Raw genomic sequence first — 12,358 nt, 5'->3', positions numbered from 1 at the left:
AGGGTAAATGGGGAAATTACCCTCAAAACATAACTTTGTTATGTTTCAAGGAACCCTAACCCCATTTTCACTTGCAGGAGGCGAGAAGGAGACTAGAGGCGAGAGCTGTTGGTGGACAGAACCTCCGAGTCCAACTCCAAAACCAGACAAATCCCATTCTTACCTTTCAAGCTCAACCTCACATCGAACACCCCACAGCAACTCCCTTGATCCTTGGCCACATGATTCTTCAGAGCAGAGGATGAAAAGGAGGAGGCAGGGGGAGCGGCAGATGAAGCTCCAGCTTCAGCTCCCCTGGGAATCGTCAATTTATCCGGGGATCCCAACTGAGTACCCACATCGGAAACAGAGCAAGTGTGGCTAGAAGTGTCGGAGTCGATGGGAGAAACCCTCCCAGGAGACAAGATACAACGAGGGTCGATGCGGCCAACCAAGCCCAATCCAGTTCTGTTGCTGCTCTGAGGAGAAGTAAGGAATGACCCAGCACCAGATTTGGATAGGACATCAGATTTGAGAGGGGTTTTGGTGTGAGAATCGCTCAGGTTTTTGGGGCCGTCGGGAGAAATGCCGAACGAACAACACCAACTCTGGCGGAACCCACGGCCTTCACTTTCACGACGACTCTGGCCTTGCGTTTTCCTCCGGTGGCCAGAGTCCCCCATTGGTGAACTCTCTCACTTATTTTGTTAAGTACCGTGGAGACGGAGTAGCCAAGGGAGGCACTAGTGCTTGAATTTGTAGACGCATCATACAAAGTGGTTTGTTGATTGTCGTGGGTTTTGTTGATAACTTATGCTTGGCTGAGCGAAGAAAAAGAGAAGACGAATCTGACTATATTTGAGAGAGAGAAAGAGAGAGTGAGAGGACATTCCTGAGTATATAATTAGAGGAATGTAGAAGAAGAAGTTGCAAATTTTCAATTGCAGGGTGGAAGCAATGGTAGTGACGGTGATGGGCTATGTTGCTGACTGCTTGGAGCCATTATTTTTCCTGTGAAGCTGCTAAACTTGCGCTGTACAGTGCAAATGTATCTGTGCAAGTTGTGGGTGGGGCACGGCTTGTTCCTGTCCAGTGTTTCGAATCAGAAATTGGGTTTCTGAATTATCAGGGGGAAGCAGAGATAAAAATTTACTTTATTTATTGAGGAATCAGAAAAGAAATTTAGATTGGAAGAGTTTGAGTAAATTAAGGACAAGTATAGAAAAGTGATAATAATTTTTCCTTGATCTTTCATAAATATTTCCAAATAAACTTAATGAATCTGATTTTCAGAGGAAGATGGAGAATTTTGTTGATATCGTACCCAATTTTTAACCCTTTTATTAACTAATTTTGAATTGAATCTTCTTGATGGTGGCAAATTCATATGAGTTTGTCTTCATCTACTTGGGCACGATTTAAGAAGCACGGATTACCACAATGGCCAGAACTATGTATGGTATTTGGTGATACATATGCAGACGGCGAAGGAAGTGGGACTCAAACAACCATGTTGGAAACTTAGAATTTATTAAAAAACCATTGACTATCCTTAGATTTTATTTAAAAATCACAACTTTGGCACCCATGGTGAAGATGGCACTTTATGTAAATATTGGTTTCTAACAGAAACGATTCTGTTAAGTACGAACCATACATGTTTCTGTTTCTTTCAGGTTATAAAATCATTTTTTTTTTGCGATTACCATACAACATTTAAGATGCAGAATCACTCCAAAAAAATAGAAATGCAAAAAAGTGTGCTAGACCCAAAATCATGTTGAAAAAACAGAATCGTTAGAGTACATAGCCTTAGTAACTTTCTTTTACCAAAAAAACAAAATTTAGTAACTTTCTTCTTGTTTGGGTTTGGTCTGAAAAAGAAGAAATCCGATCTCTACTTTCTCCTCTTTTGAGCGATTTTTTAGGGTTTCATTCTTGAAATTAACTCTTCGCAGCTTCAGTTTAACAATCACGGTTGAAAAACAATGTCTGATATGAAAAGACCAGCAAAGATTCCTCGTTTCTGCGGCTCTGAATCAATTGCAGATACTATCAAACTCTTCCCTCTTCTTCTACGGTAAGTTTTATATTTCTCTCTCTCTCTCTCCAACAATCTTTTCTTTCCTTTCCTTGTAATATATGTTAATCAAGCTTCATATTAATGAATCGTAATGCAGAGATGAAGATGGAATCTTGAAATCAGCTGGGAAGAGAAGCGTGAAACTAATTATGGATTGCTGTTCCTTACCAAAAGAGAATGGGTCATGTCCTCAAGGGGAGGATTCACATTTCATCTGTGACTGCGAACAGGTTTTTGGTGTGGCTGATGAGGTCAGTGGTTGGGCCAAGGGTATCGACGCCGGAGAATACGCTGGAGAACTTATGTTGAATTCTGCAATGAAAGTTAAAGAACTATCCAGAGGCTCTGTTAATCCATTGTCTGTGTTAAACGAAGCTTACTCTAAAACAAAAGCCCAAGGTCTTCCACTGCTTGTATCGTACCTTTGAGAGAAGAGGATAATGTAAGTGTTCTCTTTCCTTTTTTCTGTATTTTCTCTTAATTAATTAGCCACATTTAATAAATCCCTCTTCTTACATTCTATTCTAATCTCTCAATTTTTTATTAATTAATCTATGGTTATACAGAGCTTGCATTGTGCAAATGTTGGAGACAGTGGATTCATGGTGATAAGAGGGGATAGAATCGTCCACAGGTCACAAACACAACAGCGCAGATTCAATTGCCCTTTTCGACTGGGGATCACTAGGGGTTTGCATAATAACATTTCTATTTCTGTATTTCTCCCTATTTTATTCTATTTCTGTATTTCTCCCTATTTTTTTTTCTTAGGAACAAAAAAGGATTATAAATCCATTTGTTACTACTGGTTGATTCTTTTGTTCCTAAGAATGAATTGGGGAAAAAAAAATTTGTTGAGAAATGGAAAAAAAGAAGCTACAATTTGAAAATATATATTTTGCATTCCCTAAGTGTTTCTATTCTTTTTTAGTGGCAGAAATATATATTTTGTAACTCTACCATAAGACAAAAAAAATTTTAATGAGAATAAAACAACTAAATATTAACCAAATAAATAGTTCACAACATCATCCGTCGCTAAGATCAATAGCCTCTCAATTTTTGCCTTCCCACCTATGGGCTATAGAAATCACCTTGCTATACTTCACTAAAATAGAAATATCATAAAGTAAAGTAAAAATCTCCCATGGCCATCCCTTGCTTGTTCCTTGCATCAGCCAGTCTACCACCTCCCCAATAATCAATCCTATGGGCTATAGAATTAACCTTGTTATTTTTTTTCATAGCACATATACAATTAAAGGATTTCACTAAAATAAAAATGTCTTAATTAAGAAAGTAAAAATCTTCCACGGCCATCCCTTGCTTGTTCCCCTACATTAGCCAGTCTACCCACCTCCTGAAAATCCATCCATACTTCTATGTGCGTCCACCCCTGCTTCTTTGCTTTCTACAAGCCCTGATATAACCCCCACGTTTTTTACTCAACTTAGATGTCATTGACTTGTTGTTATTGCCATTTTTCAGTCTCATCTTGATTCCATTCAAGTCCAACAAAATCATGTGTTAGGATGGAGCTTCAAAATTTGTTTGAGAATTTCATTTTTTTTTTTCGCCTGCATAGAAGGTATCTCCACACTATGCTATAACAAAAGATGGCAATAGCGATGGCTTTTAGCAATGGGGAAAAAATCCCATCGTTAATACTATCAATAGCGATGGCAATATTTTTCCATGCCTAATGAATAGTAATTGGAGTTTGTAAAAATTGGATGGAATATATGTGTGCCCTCATGAAATAACTTTAATGGGACGGATAAAAATTTTCACTCCAAATAAGGCATACATTTGGGTCACTAGAATCTAATTGGCTGGCTGCATGCATGCCACCTATAACCCATGCAGATATCAGTAAGCACAAGTGGGGGCAGGGGAGATGGGATTGCGCCGGCAATGGGGTGAGGGTGGTATTGCAGTGAAGGGATGGGATGGACACGAAGAAGCAGATGTTGTTCGTCTCAAAGGAGAGATTGTTTACCTAAAAAGTTTATTCTATGGGCAAGAGATCACTACCTAGCCAAGTGATCCCTGCACAATGAGAGTTCGCACAAGATCGCATCAATATGGAAGCTATTTTTCGATTTCATAAGGGCAGAGCGATAATTTCAAGTGTTCAAAACGACGCAATCAGGTAGCTTTCTTTTTCCCCTATTCTATCACCTAGTTGATAAGAGAGAAAGCTCCCATAAGTTTTCCAGTGAAACAAAACCCAATGGAATGGTCTTAGTGGTCAAATTTATCTATGAAGATTTCCTTTCCATCACGGGAACTAGGGGTGTAAGTCTGGCCTTGACGGTCCAAACCCGCCCTAGCTCGCCCTAAGCCCCAAACATATCTAACCCGGTTATGAGGGTCAACCCGGCCTAGCCCGACCCAACTCTGATCAGGGTTGGGTTGGGCCTGAGTTGAGACGCAAGCCCAACCCGATTGTAACCCTAATCCATTTTTGTGTTTAGTAATAGTGTTCTCATTCCCTTAGGCCCACGTCATGTGTTACACAAGTTGCCTATAAAACTTCAACCCATATCATGTGATACACAAGCCACATACTCTTACCTATTGAGCTAAGATGACCAAATAACCAAACTATTTCCTTCATTTTCTTTACATATGTAGTCTTTTGTGTCTCCTGACATGTATTGATATGAACTTTAGATACAGTAGCAATCATGAAGAATTCAGCCAAATTTGACCTGTCCAATTTTATGGGAGATGTGGTGATGACAGGTGATTAAAAGGTCTATCTTATAACTAAATTGACAGCCTTATTTTACCTTAAATTTATGGATTAGAGGTGGAAAAGGGTTGGCCATAGTCTTAACATCTCCTCACCCCACTTTGGTAAATATAGACTTAATATTTGTGGCCCTTTGTAAAAAAAATAATAACAAAAGAAAATACAGGACCAACTAGGGTCAATCTGGCCCAACCTTGAGCATTGTAAGGTTGGGCCTGAGCCTGCTGGGATGGGCCTAGAATGAGTTTTGGGGACTTAGGTTTGGGTTGAGGTTTAAGAAACCCATTCGAACCCGGCCTTGTTTCACCCCTATCATGAACCTCTTGTGGAGGGCTTATGCTTAATTCAGTTTAAAGTTCAACTTGAATGATTTGATCATATTATTGTGGGGCCATGATTGGTTTATTGGCAGAGCTGTTTTAGTGAAATGAATGGAGAGGATGAATAGCTCAATGGCAAATTACTAGGCAATTGAGCTTTAGCGAAAGTCCAGGAAAGGTTTGAGCCACTTATTCTTACCCCTACCTTTTTTGATATAATATTAAGTAGACTAATAGTTATTAATAAGTGGGAACCAATGCCCTTTTGCTGTTCCCTGGCCTTTTATGGATCCCAAAGCACGAAAAGGATAAACAATCAGATAAGACCTTTAGCAGAACATCTGGTAAATCTTCCTACCAAAAAACAGATCAGCTGCCAACTTATTACTTCTTGGATATATCACTCCTCCAATCTGCTTGCCCCTACAAACAAATCTTCGTAGTTGATGAAGGCCTGACCTGTATATAAAGGAGGTATGGGACCACAAGTCACCTCTTAAGAAAGAATTAATGGCTGGCAGAACCTTCTGAAAGTGGCTTGCATGGACCGACCACCTCATAAAGTTATTGACAATTTTTCAGTAAATTGTGTTTGTTTAGACATGAGACTTGTGGAAGTAGCAATAAAGTAAGGGGTTTTTTTCTCTGGGATTTTTTTAATTATTTCTTATAAATTTCGTCTATATTTTTTAACATTATTTGGGCAATGTTGACCCAACATTTCTACTTTTAACATTCCCTTTTGGACAAAGTTCCCGTGAGATTCACCACTTGATCCAAGGGTTCAGAAACCTCGTCGCTCCTCACCCTTCCCTGATCACTCTTATACTAAACTCACTGTAGGTGCAGGAAAAATCCGTCCTTCAGTTTTAGTATCGACGAGAGAAAAAACTCCTGAGTCAAGAATTTTTACACCCTTTTTACCTTCTTTGCATTGCTGCCCATTTTACATCAAAACAAACAGAGCCTTAGCAAGACAATTTATCTGAAGGGTCAGTAATAACCCATGACAGCTCTTTGATATCATCTATAAAATGGATTATTGTTAAGAACCTAAACATCACTCATATTGCAGCAAATATGATTATGGGCTTCAAGTTGCCTAGGACAATGTTTGGTTAAGGCCTTGTGGACCCCCCTTTTTTCCCAGCTTGGAAGGAGTAAAGGAAAGGTCCCAATCACTTATCTTGTAGGGGACCAGCAGAATTGACCATGTGATTAGTATGCCATTACTCGCTAGACAGGTTGCAGCAAACAATTGCTACACATTAAACCCTGAGGAAATAGAAGTTAAGGGCTTGTAATTCCCACAGAGAAAGGAGGGAACAAAAAACAAAGGGGAAGTAATGGCGGATTTTTTCTGTAGCCTAATAACAACTACTTCATTGGAAACTTGCAGTGAACCCCTCAGCTCAAAGCTGTGTTTGGTGATTTAAAGTGTTAATGCTTTACACTTAACAAAAGCCAGCTGAACTAACCAGAACAGTCTCCTACCCACACAAATCATCTCCCTTCGCATAAAAATATCCAGTCCCAGTCCATAATGGGTCAAAGCCGGTTCAGAAGTTTACCTTGCTCCAGACCTTAAACTGGACATTGCTAAAGCTCCCTCTCGAGAGAATACAGATGCTGATGGTAGGGGGATCTGGCTCCTCCTCTTGAGCGATGATGGCCCATTTCAATCCATAGCAACATGGACAATCGACACTTGTTCAAGCGATGATCCAACGGCTGTGCTTCTATCGACCAAAACAGAAGCGTTGCGCCGAGAGCCATTAGATCACCGCTTGGACACATATAAGACCTAGGCGATCACCGCTAAAGATAAGATCCCAGCCTATAAAATAAGGGTTCCCTTAAAAGGACAATGTCAAAAAAAGAATTTATACACTACACCAATAACAGATAAAAAAATGATATCATCCAAGGAGCCCACATGATCAGAATAGCAGAGAGTCAATGTAGGGGTCCCCATAATTTATAATGTGAAAAGGGTATAAAAGAATCGGTACCAGGGCAGTGATAGCAGCCTTTTTTCCCTATTTCAAATTAGAGGCAACCAATTTCAGATTCTCCTCTTCATTTGCTTACCAATTGGGATCTTTGATCAATACAAGGGTCTGGCAACATTTACTGGACCTCCTTCCTCTCACGCCCTTACTTTGAGGCAGCTGTGACTGTTCTATTTCTCTCTGTCTCTAATTTACCACAAATGAGTGCGCTGATGAGACGGTCACTATCGGACTTCCACATTGCAACTCACTAAGTGGTCCCAACTGTGAGTGAAGAAACCCAATTAATAGTGTACTACTAGTACCACACTGGATGCAGAAGCAACCGTAACATTGACAAAAACTGTGGTACACTATAAACACACCTCACCTGACACCTCATTCACCAGTAAGAGAGAGAGAGAGAGAGAGAGAGAGAGAGAGAGGTGGGCACTGACAGCTTCACATGCCATGGTGGTCCCAGTAAGGAACCCAAAAAAGGAGGTTTTATTTCAGAAATAAATGAGAGAGGTCATCATCTCATTCTTAGCTCAGGAACCTTGTTACATTCACAATGGCTCCCACCTTAAATCAAATAATGATCAACAGTAACTACCCAAATAAATCAAATTACCTGTACAAGGAGAGGTAGGCTATCCAAACGGCTCTAACATGTCTGCCCAAAGGGGCTCCATAAACTTACCCCTGATGGCCCAATCTCATTTTGCAATCATATGCCATGAAGTTGTTTCACTACCCTCTTTTGCGTTCATCTGAAAGGCAAAGAGGATACCACTGGAGACCTGTAACCCTTTGTTCCAGGCTCCATATTAGCACTTATCCAATCTTAAAATGATAAAATCCTGCATCTTTTTATCCTCCACACTGGCAAAATCGCCTGAAACCTGACATAAAAAACCCTAAATCCAAGAACCTGAAACCACACTGTAAATATGGTAACTGCCAGTGTGAACCTGACAGAGAGAAAGAGAGACGACGCCGATGACAACAATGATGACATGTGGTCACCAATTGGAGAGAGGAGGACACAGAAGAAGAAGAAGAAGATGGTGACATCATTTCCCAAAATGAAATTTTCACCCCTACCCTAATATATCAATCATCAAACATGATAATGAAGGGTTAGAAGAAGTCATGATATTTATAAGATTGGCTTAGTGAATGTAAGCACACAATACCGAGAACAGTGATCCTGGATTGGAGGATCTCCGAAGTGGGAACCAGAAAAAATGATAGGGACCCACTTTTCTTGTGCAAATTCAAAACTATACTGAGGGTGGATAGTCTATTAAAAAACCAATTTGAGTTCCTTTCATTCACCAGGTGAGAGGAGCATCTATATTTCTCTGATGTATGATGAAACCAAATCAACTGACTGAAACCTAAATCTTAATCAATAAGCACATGTTGGGGGGGGGGGTATGGAGTAGAAAAGTTATGTTACAGAACCATGCGAACCAGATGACACTATGCAGTAGATTTGCCATGTTTTTCATATATCAACAGCAATGTAGTTTTCTGTAAATGGTACAACTGGGTTCATCTCTGTTTTTTCCAATCAGCAATAAATCACCTTATGAGAGAAACCAAGCGGAAAACCATAAATGATTGAATACATCATGCTTAGCTGCATCAATCCTTAGTGGCTAAAGATATTCAACCATTCATATTGTTGAATGTCATGTTGGCATCAAGCACAACACTCAATTTGATGGTGCTCCATATTGTCACCTTCTGATCTGTAGGTTTTTAACCCAGTTTACCTTCTAATAAGATGTTAATGTACTAATATCATAATATATTAAGCAAAGCCCAACCCAAGGCAGTTATGGAAAAGCTTGATGAGCTTAGTTGTTGAAGTTACATCTATATGCTAACAAAAAATTAGTTAACATTGGTATCTAATAAGTTATCAAAAGAAATACTGGTATTCAAATATTTATGATATTATATTTCAACCCAAAAATAGATAGATATGTATATGATATGGTAGTAAAATGTTTAACCATCTGGTTCAAATGGCTTCACTGACAGATTGAACAACCTGCAGCCAGTCAATGGATTTTGAACTACTAGGCGGTTCAAAAATTCAATCAGATTGCATATATTGTGAATTGATAGGTCTACCGGTCAAGACTGTAATTATGGTGGGTTTCCATGCTACATCTGTTATTAATGAAATCAGTAACAAAAATATATGCATAGTGTTTCTCCACTCAAGAGTTGTAACTTAATTTCAATATGTCAACACCAACAACAAGAAGAATTAATAAAATAACTGATCTGCATGGTAACTTGGTAACCTGCTTTCAAACGCCAGGGTTGGGAGAGAATAACTCACTAGTGTAGAAACCATACCCTCACATACAGATAAAAGCAAAGTTCAAAAGAATTAAAAAAAAAAAAAGAAGGGGGAGGGGAGCCCACTAATATTTACCCAAACATATCAAACTCAAAAGCCTGATGCAATGAGAAAAGGCGGGATGGGGCTCAAGAAATGCTATTAATTAGCATCCGAGTGATGCCACCTAGGGTTCAATAACCGACTATAGGTTGCTATTGGCCCATCCAAATGACAGGAATCCAGTTTTAATAATGTGATGGTCCTCATGTGGACCATTCTTGGTAGGTAAATAGAAATAAGGATAAAGGGTGATAGTTTAAGAAAGAAGGGTAAAAACTGGAACATACTACAAAAGGAGGAAAAGTAGAATTGAGTTATGAAACCAAGGGAAAAAATGCCATTTAACAAAATGGGTCTTTAATTGCAATAAGTAGGAAAAAGCCGCCTATTTCAACCTCCCTATACCCATGGATAGAAACAAGATGAGTTGGAAACCAAACGCAGAACCAAGGTGAGAACTCCCTTACGCCACCATAGAGTGGTCGAAAATTCAAGGGAAAAGGTCACATACATCAACCCTTTCAAGAGAGACGATGACAGAAACCACTGGTTGAGTGACTTAACCCTGCAAATTGGTTGCAGTAGAAACTATATTTGTCAAGTGTCCAGGCAGCATTACCTAAACTGGCGCCTTGCTGGTGTCACCTTAAAATTTTCCCCCTCAACCGCCTTGGTTCTCCTAGGTGCCGTGACATCTATGGTAGAAACAGTAGCAGTCCCTGAGTTTTGACTACAACTTTTAATAGAATATATCACAGGAAGGATGACCTAGGATCTCAATCGCCTAGGGAGGAGGGGTTCACACCCAAGGGTTCAACAAATCTGAACTGGTAAGTCGATTCCGCAGATCTATGTTAAACACCCAACAATAACGCTAACAGAAACTAATTCAGCAACAAGTAGTCCAACCAAATGTATCGCTAGTCAGAGGAAAAATAAAGGACAGACAAGAACAATAGCAAGAACGAAGAAGAAAATAAAAGGAGGACAAAGAAGGCCAGTACCTGAGAGGCGGGGAAGATAAAAGGAAAGAACAGAAGAAGAAGACAGAACAATCGACGACTCTGGTTGCAGATTTGCATCTCCAAAGTCTTGAGAGGTAACATAGCTATTTAAATAAGGAAAACTTCTAATTGTCTACATAAAATACGAACTGTAATCAAGTAGGAAACTACTACAGAAAAGAAACTAAATAAACCTACGTATCTACTTCCCTAATATAAAAATATTGCAAAATTATAAGATATTCCCAACCCTCCTTTGTATAACTACATCACTGAGTTTCACCAATTCAGTATTTTTACAATAATTTTATTACGAAATAGAAAACAGCAGCACAAAAATAGAAAAAAATTTAAAGTATCAACTATAATAAATCCCTTACCTTACCAGTTAGGGGTTTTCGGTTTTGAACTAGAGGTCCCACTAAAAACACAGAAAGATTTTGGATGTCATAAACAGATTGGCAGTAAAAAATCATGCATTCAATGGGGAAACAAGTATGGAGGAAGAAATAGGAAACACGGCAAGGGGTGCAGTAAAAATAAAAAATTCACTCATAATAAAAAATATAAAAAGAAAACCATTGGCCTGAAACCAAACATGAACCCAAGATAGATAAGTTTGCAACATTGTATCTAAATAAGGGAATACATTATTCAAGAAAACAATTAGATGCAAACAGCATTGAGAGAGAGAGAGAGTTGGGGAGAAGCAAAACGGAGACTAAGAAAAAAGAGAAGATGAAAAAAGAAATGTTTTGGAACATAGAACTCATCATTTTCCCACCTTTTCTTTGTTTTCTTCCTCTCTTCAACTGGTTAAAAGTTAAGTTTAGATTTCAGATGTTTTAATTGATATGCAGGAAACTCGATACAGACGAGACTGGTCATTAAGCCTATAAGAAATTAAAACTCAATACATGCAGAACTCAATTGATTTATCTTCTGAGTTTCCTACAGAACCAACTTGAAAAATAAAACTAATTGGGTCAACTAAAACAAATTCTTTCACAGCCATTTTGAAACAATGAAGGAGGTGGACAATGTATTAGCATTCCCACAACGAAATTCCATATTTAGAGAGAGCAGCATCTCAAAAGGTGAAAATGAAATCTTTGAGCATAATACATTCTGCTGTAATACAGACCTTTACAAAACTAAACAAGCAGAAATTTCCAAAATCATTTTCAGAGAGAAGGAATTTTCCATTAGATTAGTGATAGATACCTACAATGAAGGCCATTAGCAACTCACACAAGCAAGTATCTAATAAAAGAGTGCTTTTTGCATTGAGTAATCCTGGTCACAAACAAAATCATAGAGGTGAAATCCTGTATTAGACACATACAAGAGATCAAATCCCAGTTACAATCAAGCTGCCCTGGCACAGCCAAACCATGTTCTGGTTCATGAAAGAGTGAAGCGCAAGATATGTGACAAAATCAACCCAACTGAAATGAGAATTTTGGCCAACACTGTTCATTGCCACTTCAAAGATTTGTCTCCAGTGATGATTTATATCTGGACTGTCATTTAAAAAGCAATGAACAAAGTAGCAACATGATATTACAATTCTTCCAGTGCCAGTGACTTCGACTCTCAATTACTTATTTTCTATGGAGACCAAGAGTTGTACCTTTTCATCAAAACAAAAATTTACGAAAAACAAGTTCAGATCCAAATGGAAATTTCGATCCAAAGGATTTTCATTAGTAGCTCAAATAAGAGGATTCTCCCTCATAATTCCTCCATAAGAAACAATGGAAAACTGAACCCCAAAAGAAAAGGGGGGGGGGGGGGG

The 12,358-nt window shown here is 38.8% G+C and overlaps 1 protein-coding gene across 1 annotated transcript; it reads left to right on the top strand.

The window, feature by feature from the left end:
• Nucleotides 1-1,827: 1,827 nt before the first annotated feature.
• LOC122068245 (probable protein phosphatase 2C 55) lies at nucleotides 1,828-2,965 on the top strand. The gene is made up of 3 exons (XM_042632113.1): nucleotides 1,828-2,059; nucleotides 2,160-2,504; nucleotides 2,629-2,965. Exons 1-2 carry the CDS (start codon nucleotides 1,968-1,970, stop codon nucleotides 2,488-2,490), a joined length of 423 nt encoding a protein of 140 aa, XP_042488047.1. The 5' UTR covers nucleotides 1,828-1,967; the 3' UTR covers nucleotides 2,491-2,504; nucleotides 2,629-2,965.
• Nucleotides 2,966-12,358: the final 9,393 nt, after the last annotated feature.

Source organism: Macadamia integrifolia, unplaced genomic scaffold (assembly GCF_013358625.1).
Source record: "Macadamia integrifolia cultivar HAES 741 unplaced genomic scaffold, SCU_Mint_v3 scaffold362, whole genome shotgun sequence".
Classification (NCBI taxonomy): Eukaryota; Viridiplantae; Streptophyta; class Magnoliopsida; order Proteales; family Proteaceae; genus Macadamia; species Macadamia integrifolia.
This window is presented reverse-complemented; position numbering and strand designations above follow the sequence as displayed.

What these genes read in the sequence shown, in the direction of transcription:
- LOC122068245 (XM_042632113.1), top strand. Translation starts at nt 1,968, where the DNA reads ATGTCTGATATGAAAAGACCAGCAAAGATTCCTCGTTTCTGCGGCTCT. An exon ending in CTCTTCCCTCTTCTTCTACG is followed by an intron (nt 2,060 to 2,159) that starts GTAAGTTTTATA and finishes ATCGTAATGCAG; the next exon opens with AGATGAAGATGGAATCTTGA.